The sequence below is a fragment of the Eptatretus burgeri genome, chromosome 4, assembly GCF_056783735.1.
Source record: "Eptatretus burgeri isolate ZD-2024b chromosome 4, Ebu_testis_v1, whole genome shotgun sequence".
NCBI lineage: Eukaryota > Metazoa > Chordata > Myxini > Myxiniformes > Myxinidae > Eptatretus > Eptatretus burgeri.
This window is the reverse complement of record NC_140964.1, coordinates 38,200,860-38,220,859: the sequence shown is the minus strand read 5'-3', so window position 1 is coordinate 38,220,859 and position 20,000 is coordinate 38,200,860. Positions and strand designations below refer to the sequence as shown.

The 20,000-nt window shown below is 47.8% G+C and overlaps 1 protein-coding gene across 3 annotated transcripts in view; it reads left to right on the top strand.

Annotated features, from left to right (window-relative positions):
* Nucleotides 1–4,887: 4,887 nt before the first annotated feature.
* Nucleotides 4,888–20,000, top strand: part of LOC147027837 (uncharacterized) — a 35,847-nt gene continuing 20,734 nt past the window's right edge. The window contains exons 1-2 of one of the 3 annotated variants that reach the window (XM_085877491.1): nucleotides 4,888–6,311; nucleotides 16,458–16,576. In XM_085877491.1, the coding sequence (XP_085733617.1) occupies nucleotides 6,248–6,311; nucleotides 16,458–16,576 (183 nt within the window). In that variant the 5' untranslated portion in view covers nucleotides 4,888–6,247. The remainder of the gene's footprint in view (nucleotides 6,312–16,457; nucleotides 16,577–20,000) is intronic. The other 2 variants (XM_085877490.1, XM_085877492.1) reach the window with 2 other exon arrangements.

Here is a 20,000-nt window from a genome sequence, read left to right as displayed (position 1 = left end):
CAACGCTTACTAGAGAAAGCGCAACCCACTCTTGACAAGGTAGTCGATCAGGCTCGAGCGATGCATACGGCTCAGCAGCAATCTGAGTCATTTGGGACACCGATGCTGCTCATGAACGCTGCTACGATGGGAACCCAAGGAACCCCACTGGCACAGACACAGCCAGACATGAGGGATGGAGAAACACCCGAGGAGCCGGATACCCAGACCTCGTCAAACTCCTCAGCAACTGCTCCGGTCGGTAAATGCTTCTTTTGTGGGTACAAAAGGCATCCTCGTCAAAAATGTCCCGCCAGAGATGCCACATGCATGAATTGCGACAAGAAAGGGCATTATGCCAGGGTATGTAAATCTACTCTAAGGAGGAATAAACCCACTTCTGCGGCTCTCTACTCGCAAAATAAATTGACTGCAGCCTCCCCGGGGAATCTATCCAAGGCTATCATCAACGTGCGAATTAACGGGCATATGGCTGAGGCACTGATTGATACCGGTAGCTCTGAAAGTTTCGTCAACAGCTCGCTAGTGAAGGGCAGGAAATGGGTAATCCACCCGACTGACAATACGGTATGCATGGCCGCCACCTCACTACAATCCCGCGTACGAGGGTACTGCAATGTTGAATTGGACGTAAAAGGGTACACGCATCGGGATGTAAAGGTGCTGGTGCTTCGTGATTTGTGCACAGACGTAATCCTGGGTCATAATGTCCTCAAGCAGCACACGAGCGTCGAAATACCCTTTGGAGGAAGCAAGCCTCGTCTAATTTTAAATGCGCTGACCACCGCGGAGGTGACGTCCCCCCAGCTGTTCGCTAACTTGTCGCCGGTCTGCAAACCGATAGCGATCAAATCGCGGCGATATACCACTGCTGACATGAATTTCATCACTTCAGAAACCAAGCGATTACTGGAGGAGGGAATTATAGAACCGAGCGATTCGCCATGGCGCGCACAGGTGTTAGTAACCAGCAGTCAGAACCATAAGAGACGGATGGTTGTCGATTATTCCCAAACGGTCAATCGCTTCACCCAACTCGACGCCTACCCCCTGCCGCGCATAGATGAGATGGTCGAACGCGTGGCCAATTATAAGGTATTCAGTACCATCGACTTGCGAAGCGCCTATCATCAAATTCCCATCCGAGAGGAAGACAAACCGTACACTGCATTCCAGGCAGGGCGGCGCCTCTACCAGTTCAGAAGGATACCATTCGGTGTCACGAATGGAGTAGCTTGCTTCCAACGGGTTATGGACGACATCATCTCAGATGAAAACCTCGAAGACACTTTTGTTTACGTGGATAATGTCACAGTGTGCGGTAGGGATCAGAGGGAACATGATAGGAATCTGGACAGATTCTTGAGCATTGCTGGAAAATATAATCTGACTCTCAACTACGAGAAATGCGTATTCTCGGCAAGGTCAATTGACCTTCTCGGCTACACGATAGCCGACGGCACAATTAAGCCTGATCCTGAGCGATTGCGCCCGCTTCGTGAGCTTCCACCACCTCAGGACTTGCAAACAATGCGCCGGGTGATCGGGATGTTCGCTTACTATGCAAGATGGATTTCGCAATACTCGGAGAAAATACATCCCCTAGTGCATTGCAAAAACTTTCCACCAGATGCCGCTGTCGTGAAAGCTTTCCACGATCTCAAGGATGATATCAGTAAGTCCGTGGTTTTATCGATCCACAGCTCGGTGCCCTTCGTGGTGGAGACCGACGCTTCAAATCACGCCATAGCTGCAACACTTAATCAGTCTGGGCGGCCGGTCGCTTTCTTCTCGAGAACTCTCTCTAGAAGCGAGCAGAGACACTCGGCAATAGAGAAGGAGGCGTACGCCATCGTCGAAGCGCTGCGTAAATGGAGACATTATTTACTGGGAAACCACTTCACGCTCGTTACGGACCAACGATCCGTGGCTTTCATGTTTGATGGGAAAAATAACGGGAAAATTAAGAATGAAAAAATTATGAGATGGCGGATAGACCTAGCCTGCTACAGGTACGACATTGTTTACCGGCCCGGGAAGGAAAACCCTGCTGCAGATACCTTCTCCCGGGTCTACAGTTCGGCAACAATCAGTCAGGCTTTGCAAGACCTCCATGTGTCTCTGTGCCACCCAGGGGTAACCAGGATGGCACATTTCGTACGCAGACAAAATCTTCCCTATTCTGTTGAAGATATTAAACAAATGAATGCTTCATGCCCTGTTTGTGCTGAACTAAAACCCAGATTCTTTGGCGCGGCATCTGGCAGACTGATCAAGGCCACTTCCCCCTTCGAGAGACTAAACATCGACTTCAAAGGGCCCCTACCGACCGAAACAGACAACAGATACATATTCACCGTTGTTGATGAATATTCAAGGTTCCCTTTCGCGTTTCCGTGCTCGGATATGACCTCGGGCACTGTCGTAAAATGTCTCTCTGACCTCTTCGCTATGTTTGGGAGACCTTCGTACATACATTCAGACAGAGGGCCGTGTTTCATGTCGGCCGGGCTAAAACAATTCCTATTAGAGCACGGTATAGCAACTAGTCGAACGACGGGTTACAACCCACAGGGAAACGGGCAGGTGGAAAGGTATAATGGAGTTATTTGGAAAGCCATAACTCTGGCGCTGAAATCGAGAGGACTGGGCCCCGAGCGATGGGAGGTTGCTCTTCCTGACGCAATGAATTCCATACGCTCTTTGCTCTGCACGTCCACAAATGCCACTCCTCACGAACGTATGTTTACTCACCAACGACGTTATGTTGACAGACAAACGGTGCCCAACTGGCTGACCCACCCCGGTACAGTGTTCATGAAACGCCCGGTACGACAAAGCAAGTATGAACCGCTGGTGGAGGGGGTCGAACTCATTGACACTAATCCAGAGTATGCTCATGTCAGGCTCCCGGATGGCAGGGAGACCACTGTGTCGGTTCGCCATCTGGCTCCCTCAGGTACTGGCTCCCCTCCTGGCACTCCTCCTTCTGACATTTCCCCCCCAGGAACTCCGCCAGGCGACGGGGCTGCCGCGTTCCACCCGAGAGCGATCAAGGAGTCATCCCCGGCACAAGTCGAGGCTCACCAAGAGGATCGGGAGTCTCCCTCAAGTGAAACTGCCGTTTACTCCCGGAGAGGTCGACGAATAAGGCCCCCTCGACGACTCAATCTGTAAAGGAGATTATCGGCATTCTCGCTGCTCATGCTCCTATATGCCCATTATATCATATATCGATGCTCATTTCCATGCTCCTACAACTCAAAATAATCACTGCTTGGCATGTATGCTCCTGTAGATCTATTAGTCCGCGTTGCTTGAAATGTATACTCCTATAGTGCTAAAGCAATCATGGTGTGTAAGATGGGCCCCTAGTTACATTTTAAAGGTGCGGAGAATGTGGTGAATTAACGTGAATCGAGGGACATGACGCGGGATCACATGTTGTGCGTCTCGCGTATAAGGGGAGGTCTCTCTGCGGCACGGGGTGATTGTCCCCGGGGCATTGCTATTGACATCGGCTGTCCACTTGATGCTCGTTAACTGAAGGTGCTCATTGACTGGTGAGAATGGAGATTATATCGAACTCCGTGCTTACGCGGATTTAGTCTGCAATGGTTAACTGCACATGTATACGTTTCTGCTTATGTACTCCTAGCTGAACCTGTATTTTCTGGTGTGCCCACAGAAGCGGCTCCAATCAAATGGAATAAAGCCTAAACTCTGAAGGTTCACCTCTCGCTCTCATTTCATATATATATATGTATATATATATATATATATATATATATATATATATATATATATATATATACTATTGCGTGCCCGTACGTGCAAAAAAAAACAAAAAACTTTCAAACCACGAGCCAGAAACAACAACCACACAGGCCGTTCCTTCGCTCTCGCATGGCTGTACGTGCAACCCCCCCCAAAAAAAACTTTCAAACCGCGAGCCAGAAACAACCACACAGGCCGTTCCTTCGCTATCGCGTGCCCGTACATGTGTGCCCATACGTGCAACTCCCCCCCCCCCACACAAAAAAAAACTTTCAAACAAACACACAGGCCATTCCTTCGCTCTCTTAAATGATGACTGGATTGGGGCATTGTGTTTATCTGTAAATGCGCATAAGAAATCGAGAAATTATTAGAATACAGTAAGTCATCACTATCCGGAAGTGGTGCGTGCCCGTACGGAATGTTCACATACATTCCATGAATTATCGCTTGCATTGAAGTAACAACTGCTATGATACTTACACACACAGAGTTAATTAAAATCAAGTTTACCTCCCTGTCTTTGCTTGCCATGACATTTGCTGCCATTGACCATTGCCACTCCTACACCATGGTAACTAAGGCACCCATCGATCGCCATCGTAACCGACACGGCACGTGACGTCATCGTCGGCCGGCCGCGCACCGGCCTACGCAGCCACGCGTCCTTTCATTTGTTGGTAAATAAATGGCCATAACTTGGTAACCATTTGTCCGATTAATATCAAACCTTGAAAAGGCACATCCACAGGTCCCCGGCAATATACCTGGTAAGTTTCAATTAGATCGGACCAGTGGTTGTCGAGAAACAACGGTCACACACACACACACACGCACTGACACACACACACACACACACACACACACATACACGCACTGACACACACACACACACACACACACACACACACACACACACACACACGGACACGAAAATCGAGACCCAATCCATAACCTCCCGTTTCGGACTAATTCCAACTGGGGCTAATAAATCTGTCAAGCGAACGGCTCAATTTAATGATGGGGATTGGGGGGGGGGGGGTGAAGTGGGGATGAGAAAAGTGGGGCAGGTGCAGGGATGGGATATCACTAGGGTGTTAAAAGAAAAATTAAAACTTTTTTTGGGGTGGGCAGAGGCGATTTTCGGGTGAAGAACATTCAACACCAACCACACACTATCCCTTGACAAGACCCTCGCACAGTCATCACACTCAGCACAGATGCACACTATCACCCATGCATTCTCAAAGTACTTACAAGTCATGTTAATATCCCTGTACCTCTCTGTCCCCAAACCTCATTGGTACCAATCTAATTCCAATTTAAATCTACCTACTGTTTCTGCTGCCACTGCCTTTCCAAGGAGACCATTCCACGCTTTAACTACCCTCTGGGTGAAAGGCCCCATTGCCATATATTACTGTATCAACTCTCTTCTTCCTTACTCACAGACTATGGTCCCTGCTCCTATCACTCACTATCTATTCTGTTGAAGAATGCTTTTATACTTATTTTGTCCTTACCCTTCATTATCTTGACCATTACCAACTCAACCACTGCTTGCCCTCACTACCTCTCACCACTGTCTGCCCTCATGACTCCTCACTACTGCATATCCTCACTACCCCTCACCACTGCTTGTCCTTGTTACCTCCTTACCATTGCCTGGCCTCACTACCCCCTCACTGGACCACTGCATGCTTTTACCACCCCTCACCACTGCCTACCTTTGCTACCCCTCACCACTGCCTACCTTTTCTACCCCTCACCACTGCCTACCTTTGTTACCCCTCACCACTGCCTACCTTTGCTACCCCTCACCACTGCTTGTCCTTGTTACCTCCTCACCATTGCCTGGCCTCACTACCCCCTCACTGGACTACTGCATGCCTTTACTACCCCTCACCACTGCCTACCTTTGCTACCCCCTCACCACTGCCTACCTTTGCTACCCCTCACCACTGCTGCCCTCACTACACTCTCACTAATGCCTGCCTTCACTACCCCCTAATGATTATAAGGTAGGCATTGAAAAACTGATACGCAGGGGTCCCAAAGACACCTCTTGCCTGGTGCGTCATTTGACCTCGAGCGGGTCTGAAGCTGTGCCAGAGACCCTCCTTTAAGAGTTTTGTTTGTGACTATAACAACCAAAAGATGTGCATTGTCAGGTTCCACACGAACTCCTCGGAAGTCGGATGAATGAAACTCTCAACAGGAAGCGATTAATGATTCCAGAGGAGGTGCATGAGTTAATGTCGGAGATATGGCAAAAAACCAGGTGGGGTCGCTGCGAGCAGGTGATGAGGGCGAACGGATCTCACCCCCCCTCCTCCATCGGATCGAAATCCGCTCACCAGCTTCTTGTGCCTTCAAACCTGGAAATCTGACGCCTCGCAGAACCTGAGGTCTGAGCTGGTGGATCGGCAAGGAAATATGGGATTACCTGATTAACACGTGGTCCTCGGTCATGGCTGCCGTGGCGAGGAGCAACCCGCTGCGGGATCCACAACAGTACAATGAACGTTTTAAAGGCAAGGCTTGTTTTAATACGCATGCAAATGTAAATACAGTACAGTACAGTACAGTACAGTACCCGTACAGAAATTGCAATTGTTATCATTATAACCATCCCAGATCGTGATACATCAATCCACAATCAGTCACAGTAACAAACGAACCACCTTGTAACAACTATCCCCCCCCCACCCAGCGACCCCCTTCACACCTTGTCTGTGCACAAAACCTGCCCGTTCCATTGTTCCCTTCTCTCTCCCCCCCCCCCCATTCCTCCTCCCCTTCCCCACTTCGCCCCTCCATTTCTCTGTTAAGACTCTGTTGAGGGTTAGAGTTCAGGATGGTAGGGTAAGGCTATTAGATTTCAGGAAGGCAAACTTTGAGGGTATGAGGAGAGAATTGGGTGATGTAGATTAGGAGAGTCTAACAACAGGACAATCAGCATCAGAGAAATGGGAAACCTTCAAAGGACCAAATGTGTAGAGTGCAGAGTAAGTACATTCCAATGAGGTGTAAAACTAGAAACAGAAAGAGACCAGGGTGGTTGACTAGTGAGATAAGTAATACTATTAAGGAGAAGTAAAAGGCATTTATTAGGTTGAAAATAACAGGACTGGAGTTAGATTTATATCACTATCGGAGTAAACAGAGGCAAGTTAAGAAAATACACTACATGGCCAAAAGTATGCGGACACCCCTTCTAATTAGTGGATTCGGCTATTTCAGCCACACCCATTACTGACAGGTGTGTACAATCAAGCACACAGCCATGAAATCTCCAGAAACAAACATTGTCAGTAGAATGAGCTGGACTGAAGAGATCAGTGACTTTCAACATGGCACCGTCAAAGGATGCCACCTTTCCAACAAGTCAGTTCATCAAATTTCTGACCTGCTGGAGCTGCCCAGGTCAACTGCAAGTGCCGTTATTGTGAAGTGGAAACGCCTCGGAGCAACAACAGCTCAGCCATGCAGTGGAAGGTCACACAAGCTCATAAAATGGGACCACCGAGTGCTGAAGCACATAGCGTGGAAAAATTGTCTGTCGTCAGTCGCAACACTCACGACCGAGTTCCAAACTGATTCTGGAAGCAACATTAGCACAAGCACTGTTCATCAAGAGCTTCATGAAATGGGTTTCCATGGCCGAGCAGCCACACACAAGCCTGAGATCACCATGCGCAATGCCAAGCATTGGCTGGAGTGGTGTAAAGCTGACTGCCGTTGGACTCTGGAGCAGTGGAAACGCATTCTTTGGGGTGATGAAACACGCTTCACCATCTGGCAGTCCGACGGATGAATCTGAGTTTCGCAGATGCCAGGAGAATGCTAACTGCCCAAATACATAGTGCCAACTGTAAAGTCTGGTGGAGGAGGAATAATGGTCTGGGGCTGTTTTTCATGGTTCGGGCTCGGCCCCTTAGTTCCAGTGAAAGGAAATCTTCACGCGACAGCATACAATGGCATTCTAGATGATTCTGTGCTTCCACCTTTGGGGTAACAGTTTGTGGAAGGCCCTTTCCTGTTTCAGCATGACAATGCCCCCATGCACAAGGTGAGGTCCATACAGAAATGGTTTGTCAAGATCCGTGTGGAAGAACTTGACTGGCCTGCACAGAGCCCTGACCTCAACCCCATCAAACACCTTTGGGATGAATTGGAACGCCGACTGTGAGTCAGACCGAATCATCCAACATCAGTGCCCGACCTCACGAATGCTCTTGTTACTGAAAGGAAGCAAATCTCTGCAGCAATGTTCCAACATCTCGTGGAAAGCCTTCCCAGAAGAGTGGAGGCTGTTAAAGCAGGAAAAGGGGGACAAACTCCACATCAATGCCCATTATTTTGGAATGAGATGTTGGATGAGCAGGTGTCCACATCCTTTTGGCCATGTCGTGTAACTTGGTAAGCCAAAAGAGAGTATCAGAAGGACATGGCTAAGAATATTAAACATGATTTCAAGGCTTTCTTTAGGTATATCAGGGGAAAAGAACAGGTTAGGACCAGTCTAGGCCCATTGAGGAACAGCACCGGGAGAGTGGTTAGTGATGAAATTGGGATGGCAGGCTTATTAAACAGGTGTTTTTCTTCAACTTTTACATAAGAACAGCCACGAGAATTGCCAAGAGCTGAGAGTATCTATCAAGGAGGCAAAGAAGGGCTTTTACAGAAGATCTAGGTTGGAGTGGAGGAAGTAAAGCAACAGCTAGGTAATCTAAAAGAAGATAAGGTTCCGGGTCCAGATAATATGCAACCGAGAGTGTTGAGGGAAGTGGCTGAGCAGGTAAGTGAGATGTTAACGGATATTTTCAATCGCTCACTGGAGTCAGGACAGGTACCAGAGGATTGGAGAGTAGCAAATGTAACACCATTGTTACCTCACCACTGAAGGTGAAGGAGGTTATGTTTTCACCCCTTACTGTCTTTGTTAATTGCTGGAATCCTTCAGAATTCAGCAATTATGTTGGTCGGTTGTGTGTCATTCTGTGTGTCTGTCTGTCTGTCTGTTTGTCTGTGTGTTTGTTTACCCTGTAGCAGCCACACTGTTTCAGCGATCATGACCAAACTGGGTACAGACGTCGGCCATGGTCCAACTTAGACACTTGTCGTTTTTGGTGAATCTAGGTCAAAGGTGAAGGTCAAGGTCACCGAAAAACCGAAATTCTAATTTTCGCAATAACGTCCGCTAAAATGGTCGTATCGACTTCAAACCAAATTCAAACTGTGCATCTTCCAATACTGCATCCAACCATATATCTCATTGGGGTGTCACACCAACACCCTTCTTAGTGGTCGGGGGTCGAATGTCGGGGGTCAGGTCAAAACTTTCAAATTGCGATTAAAAACGCCATTTCAAGTCCGATTGACTTCCAAGTTATGATCTTGACCAAACTAAGTGCTACAACTCATTAAACAGTAGCACTATCGACTTATAAGAATCAAATTGATATCCAGGTTTTTATTTTTTCAGAGATCATGGAGATATGACAAAGTTATTCTGGCAATTCCTTGCTCAACGAGCAATTTCATTTGTTTGTTTGTGTGCAGGATATCTCAAAAGGTTGTGGAGTGAACAGATACAGGAGAGTATTGATACTTGCATAGATTGGGTAAAAGATTGGCAGATGTAATTTAACCTGAGCAAGTGTAAGGTGTTGGGGATGGGAAAGAACAATGAAAATAGAGATTACAGGATGCAAGGGGTAATTTTGGAGCGTGTCACACAGGAGAAGGATCTGGGGGTGGTCACAAATACGGGAGGTAAGCAGGCGGCACAGTGCCAGGCAGCTATAGTTAGAGAAAATCGGGTTTTAGGCTGTATTTAGAGGGGGATCATATATTAATCGAAAGAGTTGGTGTTAACATTGTATAGGAATTTAGTGAGGGCCACATCTACAATATTGTGTGCAGTTTTGGTCACCACAACTCGGGAAGGACATAGATGCCATGGAGAGGGTTCAGCGCAGGATTACTCCATTGATTCCGGGCCTAGCTAGACGCAGCTATGAGGAGCAGTTGAAGGAGACAGGGCTTTATTCACAAGAAAGGAGGTGGTTATGAGGAGATATGATAGAGTTGTTTAAGTTAATGAAAGGTATAGATAAAATAAGTGCAGATGAATTATTCAACAGAGTAGACAGTGATAGGACCAGGGGACTTTTACTCAGAGAGTAGTTAATGCATGGAATGGTCTCCCTGGAAAGGTAGTGGCAGCAGAAAAAGTAGAAAAGTTTAAATTAGAATTAGAATGGTACCTGGAAGTTATCGAGATAGATGGGTATGGGGATGTTGGCAGGACTTTTAGGTAGTTTGAGTATTGTTGGGTGATTGCGTGCATCTCTTTGGAGTGTTGTTGGTGAGGATCTCGTCAAGGGGTGTTGTGTGGTTGATGTTGTGTGTTTTTTACTCAAGCCCATGCCCCCTACCCTGAGGAAAAAAAAAATTGGCATTTTCTTCTTTGGATCTTGTGTTGATAAATTAGTGTGGTGTTGATGTGGCACAGGCATGATGGGCTGAATGGCCTCCACCTGTGTCTGATTTCCTTGTATTTTCCTTTTCCACCAACCTCCCCCTGCCCCTCACCCTCCACTCCTCTACACAACCTTCACACCTGTTATACCCCCCTCGATCTCTCTCTGCCTGATTTTTCTCATGTTAATTTTCTCCTTATTGGTCTGCCTCTCTCTTACGTACGTAATTAATAGATGGGTAGGTACCTTGGTTCATTTTACACAATGAATGTACCGATCCTCGGTGCAAATTGATACCTTTGTTCAATCTCTTGTGCACCACGTGTCTCGATCCAGCGTCTCAATCAATCACACATCTCGATCTGTCCAGCGTTCGATACTCCACTTGCCCCGTCTGCCGGGAGGTTTTGGCTCGTAGTGCTCCGATCCACCACATGTCGTCTACCAGGAGCGGTCTCGACTCGTATAATTTACCAGGAGTGGTCTCGACTCTGCTCTCGACTCATCTCGTGTCGGGACTTTTGATTTGTCTCACTCTCGTCCATCAAGCTCTCCTTACCATGAGTCCTTTGGTCAATCCTACACTCACATCTGACTGTTCAGACCACAAGAGCTACCAAGGGGAAGGTTGCACTCTGCACAAGTCTGCATGAGGTACAAACTTGCACACTGCACGAGTCTACACACAGTATGAGCTTACATGCAGCTGTGTGAAGTGAGCAGGAGTTGTACCCATGCTCTGCTCTGCACTCTACCTCCTCTCTTCTTCCTCTCTACATTTCTCTGGAATGATTGATGGTGATGTCCTGTGTCTGGCATAAATAGGAATACATGAGTGGGCTCCGTAAGTGTTGAAAAAATTGTTTTATTTTCTTTTGTGCCTTTTCATTGTGATTCCAGTCAATCCATTCTAAATACACCGGAGTGGCGACCCATCCAGGATTGCGTCCAATAGCCAAGGAGACTGCTTCGGCAGCACTAAGACTCTGCACAGAGTATAATCCCAATGGATGTATGGATTATAAATACATGCTCTTGATTGCTATTGTAAATACCTGCCATTGCTGATTTAATAAACCCTTTTGTGCTTGTTGAACTGCTAAATATTTCTGGCCTGCTCATTATTGTCCTTTCTGCCATTGGTCTGACATCATGTGTAAAGTTTCGTTAGACGGGAAGTTTTTCCCCACTGATTGGCTCCGTGATTAGCCAACAGACATCCACAGTTCACTCCGCAGTACATGATAAATAGACGGGTGGCTGTTGAGGGTGTGACCCCTAATTAGGGTTGCTGTGCCAACAGTAAGGTAACATGTAACCAAGGAGTGAAAACCCTACTATGCGAGGCAGTTCTAATCGGCAGCCACGGTTCAACTCATCAGATTGCATAGTTATCTCTGGCCAGTGGCCTCAGGACCAGAGGTTAGGTAAAGGTCTAAGGAGTTCCCTCGCGGGATAACCACAGACCCCAGATCTGTAACAGTACCTTGGTTCATTTTACACAATGAAAGTACCAATACTTGGTTCAAATTGGATTGCAAAATTTCCTTATACACCCCCTCCCGGTCCTCACCCCTTCCCAGACCACTTTGAGATTCATCCCTCCCACCCCCTCCCTGCCCTGGCCACTTCGCTCCCTCGAACCTTGGATCCTTTCCATCCTACTGCATTTTCTTCTCTTGATGTTGGCAAATATGCAAATGGCTTGATCCACATGGATTGGGCTCAGGACGATTAATGTCTGCACGGATAGCACTCCGTGTCCGGTGTGGTGATCGCTCAGACTCGAACTGACATTTGCTTGTCGTGCGTGGGGGAATAACAGCACGTCGCATGGGTCGGCTCAGACGTTCCACCAAAGCACAGTGGTGCTTGCCTCAGCAACTTGCTTTATACACATCGTTAAAAGTAAATAATGACAGGTTTTCTTTCACAATGGCGCGAGATTTCCGATATTACTCGGAAAAAGACCCTTATAATCGATGACATGGGTTTTTTTGGTGTGGGCCCTGGTGGACTTTTTAAAGAGAAAATAGTCAGAAAAAGAAGGCTGCCTCTAACATTTCTCCCCCAAAATAAAAAAAATAACCTGCGCAAAAGCATGTTCACCACCTATTAGCATATATAATACATCGATCATGGTTATGTAGAGTTTGGGTAGATTCCAATGATACATAATTACTGGAGGCCTGAAGCATGAGACGTATACCGTGACAAAGCAAGGCCCATGACGTGATCGCGGCCCCAATCTTTCGATATTAGATGATCATTTTAACAGTCACGTTGGTTGTTTTAAAATGAAGGGAAATGTTACAGGAAGAGCGTGGCAATTGTGAATATGACCACTCTGAATAAATCTTTGTCTTCACACAAGACCAACATGGCAGCCAAATGCTGTCTTTAAGAGGTGGAAGAAATGTTACACACAAACAGATGGATAAACCAGTGTATTATTACATAGCTCGATTTATAGAGTCGTGTCAAATTCCAATATCATCTTTCTTACGGTAAAAATATCACGACATATTGTTGTGGGGCCGGGTATCGGCTGTGAGCATGACCGCTAGTTGGAGCAGCAGAGTCAACTCCACCGAAGACCCGGAATTCAGATTGTTACCCTCGGATAACTCCGAAGGTACGGGTCCCTTACAGGACCGTGAATCGTCAATAATTCAACCACCTGGTACAGGGTTATTTGCCAAACTTCAAAATACCTAGAGGCCCACGTGGCGGGCTACCGAGGAATTCACATCCTCGACGGAGCTCGAACGGGATGAGCCGTTTACGTGCTCGACCCGTGCATATCCTGAGCGGATGGTTACCGAGGTCCCATCGGTCTAAATGCAAAACGACAGCAGCAACGTGCTTTTTAATCACCCAACACGCACTGTGCTAAACCAATGAAGGAAAGGACAAAAACGAGCTGAAACATTCAACAATAGGGGTATTTATTTACAATAGGTGGGGAAGGAACACATATAGGGCAGAGTTAAACCAACTATAAAGGATGCAAATAATGTACAGCAAAAGCACTTAACGAGTTGCTACTTAAATTCGGGCCCACAGGGCATACACACACACACACACACACACACACACACACACACACACACACACACACACACACACACATGCAAACACAAAAGAAATGGACCTCAAGGGTCTTTATTCGGCTCTCCAGCTGCGGAGGATAGTTCGGCTGGGAGTCAGGACGGCTGGCTACCTGGCCGCGAGCGCGCGGCTGGACGTCCACCCCCTCCTGGAGCTCCAGTCACCAGAAGACGGACCAGGGCAGCCAGACGCAGACCAGCACCAGCGACGAGATGATGCCAGACCAGCGTCGAGCAGACCAGACCAGTGTCGAGAGATGCGATCTGAGAACCAGACCAGTGCCAGTGAGATGGGACCAGACCAGCGTCGAGCAGATAGAGAACCAGACCACACGCTCGAGCAGCGATCAGAGAACCAGACCAGCGCCAGCGAGATGGGACCAGACCAGCATCGAGCAGACCAGAGAACCAGACCACATGCTCGAGCAGCGATCAGAGAACCAGACCAGTGCCAGCGAGATGGGACCAGACCAGCGTCGAGCATACCAGAGAACCAGACCACGCGCTCGCGCTGACGGACCACAATTGTTTGTTCTCCTTTCTTTCATCCCCTTCTCAGGCGTAGTCTGCTCATGCATGGCCTGCTCTCATTGGGCGGACCATGTGTTGAGGTTCCGCCTTCTTGCAAAGGACTGCCCGGCTCTTATCCGCTCGTCGCCCATTGGCCGACAGGGGCGCCAAGTCTGCTGATTGGACCGGGGGGGGGGGGGGGCGTGACGGCCATCGCGGCCGACCACCCCTCAAATAAGGAGAGGAATATGGTCCTGCGTGGGCTACGCCTATTGGTGGACCGTCGGCAACCTCACTCGCATCCCCCGGATTGGGCGAGAGATGTCAGGTCCTGGTGAACTCCACCCACGTACATGCTGATACGCACGTGTGCAATGGTGCCGGTGGAGGATGGTGGAAGGAAGCAAAGGCAGATGTCGTCGGTGTTGTTGTTATAAAAATCCTAACTATGAAAACAACTCCGCGGCGTATGAACATCCAATTCCCACTAGACTCGGGACGGGACCCTAACTAGAAACACACACTTACCGAAATAACCAAACTACGGGGACGGCTGTCTGTCTGTGTGCACAAGGCTTCCAAATTCGTAACAATATTTCTTAATGGAAAATAATAATTGGGAGGGATTGAGACAGCAGTCTGTTGCCTTATACACCACCCAGGTTCACAGTTTTTGTCCGAATGAAAAAAATTCACCTAATAATTTTCCTGTAGGTTTAGATTAATTTGAAGCAACTTGTACCTCATTATTTTTCTTTCCAAGTAGCGTTTTTCCATGTTTCAGAGTGGCACAAGCAGACAGGCAGATGGCATTAGCCGATTATATATTGTTATTACAGGTCGTGGTTCGAGTACAGACAAGGTCCACAGGGTGGTTTATGGACCCACCACTCGCCATCTAACCTTGAATCCGCCGGCCATGGATAACTCCGTGGCCCGATGGGTTGTTTAGCAACTGCGGACACCGGTTGGGGTAACTAGGTTTAACAGGGTCCTCTCGCCTATTACGTCGTGTTTCCTGTTGGTGACCTAATTACTTCAACTGAAGACCACGTCCTCAGTGTGCACTCATATCACTGTCAGCGGAACAGAGTGCAGTGCTGGCTAACCCATGGAGCCACTGGGGCAAAAACTTCCTGTCTGTCGATTATGAGCATGCTATGTTAGATCAATGAAAGAAAGGCCACGAACGAGGTAGATTTGAAAGATAACAGTTATTTATTTACACACACTCGCAGGCAATCATCAAACACGGACTGACAAGCAAACAACAAGCATCTTTATTTACACAGGTAGGCAATCATCTCATCAAACAAAGACGAAAGGCAAAAGATGCAGAAGAGCAGAATTACCCCCAATCCATATTCCCCTCTTGTACAGACTTAGACAACAGACATATGGCCATTATTCATTCTGGGGAAAAAAAGGAGATGAGAAGAACTGAGGAAAAAGAAGCAGAGTGGCATGTGGGGACGACTCCTCCCTTACCTCATGCAACCATGCGGGGTTACATCAGTCCAAATATTGAGAGGGAGGGTTAGGATTGGAAAGATGGGCAGTGGAGAGTCGGTGTTGTGTCGGAAGCATGTGGTGTGAGTGTATAGAATGCTGCAAGACACCCCAGGGGACTGCGCCATGCCCCTTGCTCATGGACCGTTCGCCTCTGGCCCCGGCACGACTCGCTCCTGCGCCTCGTATCCCAGCTCAGCTGGGTCCAGTGCGACCTGCACTCTGGCAGACAATCTCTTGAGCAGGCAGTCGGAGATGTACTTGCACTCTTGCTGCATCAACAGCCCCCAGGGCATCGGCAACAGCCGCCAATGCCCTTGCGTTCCATCTCTTAAAGCCTCTTGGGCTGGATGTGGTTTTGACGGAGCAAATGTCACGCGAGCATCTTCCTCATTGGTACACGGGGACGGGTGCAGCAATGGGGCTGTGGAGAATCCCCGCATTGTTATGCCTGACGGCCACAGGCGCCCCGTCCTGCTCTTCTCTGTGATAGGTGCAGTGTGCAGTGTGCAGTGTGCAGCGACGGAACGGCCCACTCCCTCCCTCATGCGCAAACATTCCTTTGGACTGTGCATGTGTTTGAGAAGCATTATCCCTCGTGATGAATGCAAGAGTGCAGCGAAGGCAGAACGTGGGAAGGTAAATTGGTACCAGTCCAGAGGATTAATTGTCTATGGTGAGAGCTGGATGAACAAATGGTTGGTGGTGAATAATAAAAGCGCGAAGTCAGATCAATTGGTGAAGGAGATGGATGGAGAATAAACCGACTGCGGAGTTGAAGAAAACATCAACGGGATAAAGGAGGCGTTATTAACTTGAGTTTTGGTGAAACAGATTGTTGGTGGATTGTGGAGATTAAAAGAAGGAAGAGAAGGGGAAGATCACAGCGGGGGATACACAGACCAACTCAACGCCTCCTCCCCCCTCTCTCTCTCTCTCTCTTTGGGGTGATGTGCCCATGACAGAGACGTTGTTCTTTTTGACAAACTGAATGTTTGATAAAAGTTTAGATGCTGTGTTTCTTCTCCACCACCCCCCCCCCCCAAATTTCTTGCCCAACTAGTTCAGATCTATATTCATGAACCTTGCCGATTGCTATTTCCTGATGTCGCTGGTGTTGGTCGAGAAATGCTTGGACTTTGCTTCCTCCTTGATCTGCTCATCAGGAGTGAAGTGATCCAGGTGAGTCATTTGGGTTCAGGTCGTTGAATTTTCCTGTAGGTTCCATTCCTGCTATATAATATAATATATGTATATGTATATATATATGTATATATATATATATATATATCTTCTTCTTCCTCTTTCGGCTTGCTCCCGCTCGGGGTCGCCACAGCGGACCAACCGTCTCCATTTTGCTCTATCCTCCACATCTTCCATTGACACTCCAACCACCCGCATGTCCGCCCTCACCGCATCCATGAACCTCTTCTTTGGCCTTCCTCTTTTCCTGCCTGGCGGCTCCATCTTCAACATCCTTCTCCCGATATACTCCGTTTCCCTCCTGTGCACATGTCCAAACCATCTCAATCTCGCCTCTCTCACTTTGTCTCCAAACCGTCCTACCTGCGCTGTCCCTCTAATACACTCATTTCTTATCCTATCCATCCTCGTCGCTCCCAACGAGAATCGCAGCATCTTTAACTCTGCCACCTCCAGCTCCGCTTCCTGTCTTTTTGTTAGCGCCACCGCCTCCAAACCATACAACATAGCTGGTCTCACTACCGTCTTGTATACTTTCCCCTTCACTCTTGCAGCTACCCTTCTGTCACAAATCACTCCTGCAACTCTTCTCCACCCACTCCATCCTGCCTGCACTCTCTTTTTCACTTCTCTCCCACACTCTCCGTTACTTTGGACAGTTGATCCCAAGTATTTAAACCAATCCACCTTCCCCACCTCAACTCCTTGCAACCGCACCATACCACCACCCTCCCTCTCATTTACGCACATGTACTCCGTCTTACTCCTACTGACTATCATTCCCCTTCTCTCCAGTGCGTTCCTCCACCTCTCAAGGCTCGATTCAGCCTGCTCTCTACTCTCCCTACAGATCATGATGTCATCCGCGAACATCATGGTCCATGGAGACTCCAGTCTGATCTCATCCGTCAACCTGTCCATCACCATTGCAAACAGGAAAGGGCTCAGCATTGATCCTTGGTGCAATCCCACTTTAACCTTAAACCGGTCCGTCATTCCTACCGCACACCTCACCGCTGTCACACTGTCCTCATACATATCCTGCACGATCCTCACATTCTTCTCCAACACTCCCGACTTTCTCATACAATACCACAACTCCTCTCTTGGCACCCTATCATAAGCTTTCTCTAAATCCACAAACACACAATGTAACTCCTTCTGGCCTTCCCTATACTTCTCCATCAACATTCTCAAAGCAAACATCGCATCAGTGGTGCTCTTTCTTGGCATAAATCCATATTGCTGCTCACAGATCGTCACCTCTCCTCTCAACCGAGCTTCCACTACTCTTTCCCACAACTTCATGGTGTGGCTTAACAACTTTATCCCTCTGTAATTTCCACAGCTCTGCACATCACCCTTATTCTTGAAAATCGGAACCAGTACACTTAATCTCCACTCCTCCGGCATCCTCTCACTTTCCAAGACTTTATTAAACAATCTGGTTAACAACCCCACTGCCATCTCTCCTAAGCACTTCCATGCCTCCACTGGTATACCATCTGGGCCAACCACCTTTCCACTTTTCATCTTCTTCATAGCAGTCCTCACTTCATCCTTACTGATCCACCCCACTTCCAGATTCACTATCTCCACCTCTTCCAACCTTCTCTCTCTCTCATTTTCTTCATTCATCAGCTCCTCAAAGTACTCCATCCACCTTCTCAACACACTCTCCTTGCTCGTCAGCACATTCCCATTTACATCCTTTATCACCCGAACCTGCAGCACATCCTTCCCAGCTCGGTCCCTCTGTCTTGCCAATCGGTATAAATCCTTTTCCCCTTCTTTTGTATCCAACTTCTCATACAGCTCGTCATATGCCTTTTCCTTGGCCTTTGCCACCTCTCTTTTTGCTTTTCGACGCCACTCCTTGTACTCCTGACTACTTTCTTCATCTCTCTGACTATCCCACTTCTTTTTCACCAACCTCTTCTTCCTTATACTTTCCTGTACTTCCTCATTCCACCACCAAGTCTCCTTATCTTCCTTCCTCTGTCCAGACGTCACACCAAGTACCTTCCTAGCTATCTCCCTCACAACTTCTGCTGTCGTTGCCCAATCATCCCACCCATCTTTACCACCATCCAACGCCTGTCTCACCTCCTCCCTAAATTTCACGCAACAGTCTTCCTCCTTCAGCTTCCACCATCTGGTCCTTGGTTCAGCCCTCACTCTCTTCCTCAACCTCACCTCTAAAGTCATCCTACAGACCACCAATCGATGCTGTCGAGCTACACTCTCCCCTGCCACAACCTTACAGTCACTAATCTCTTTCAGGTTGCATCTCCTACTTAAGATGTAATCCACCTGTGTGCACTTTCCTCCACTCTTGTACGTCACCCTGTGTTCCTCCTTCTTCTTGAAATACGTGTTTACCACTGCCATTTCCATTCTTTTTGCAAACTCTACCACCATTTGCCCTTCCACATTTCTCTTGTTGAGACCGTACCTCCCCATCACCTCCTCATCCTCTTTATTCCCTTCCCCAACATGTCCATTGAAATCTGCTCCAATCACCACTCTTTCATCCTTGGATACACTCTCCACCACTTCATCTAACTCACTCCAGAAATCTTCTTTATATTCCATCTCACACCCCAAATGTGGGGCATATGCACTGATGACATTCATCATCACCCCTTCAATTTCCAACTTCACACTCATCACGCGGTCAGACACCCTCCTCACCTCCAATACCCTCTTGACATGATCTTCCTTCAGGATTATCCCGACACCATTTCTCCTCCCATCCACACCATGGTAGAACAGTTTGAAACCACCTCCAATGCTCCTCGCCTTACTCCCCATCCACTTGGTCTCTTGTACACACAGTATGTCCACCTTTCTTCTCTCCATCATATCAGCCAACTCTCGCCCTTTGCCAGTCATCGTCCCAACATTCAGAGTTCCAACTCTCACCTCCACACTTCTACCCTTCCCCCTCTCCCACTGCCTCCGGACTCGCCTTCCCCGTCTCCTTCTCCTCCTTCGCCCAGCAGTAGCACAATTTCCACTGGTACCCTGCTGACCACCGGTACCGGTGGCGGTCGTTGGTAACCCGGGCCTCGACCGATCCGGTATGGAAATTCGTTTTGTTGTCCGCATAATGATTTGGCATAGGTTTTTACGCCGGATGCCCTTCCTGACGCAACCCTGGTCGCCTCTTACGACACACAGGGATATGGTACACCTATTCTAACCGGGGCATACACAACCGGGGCATACTATATATGTATATATATGTATATATATATGTATATATATGTATATATATATATATATATATATATATATATATATATATATATATATATATATATATATATATATACATATATAGTTGAAAGTGTGTGTGTGTTTCTCTGTGACCTATGCACGCGAAAAGTACTGGACTGAT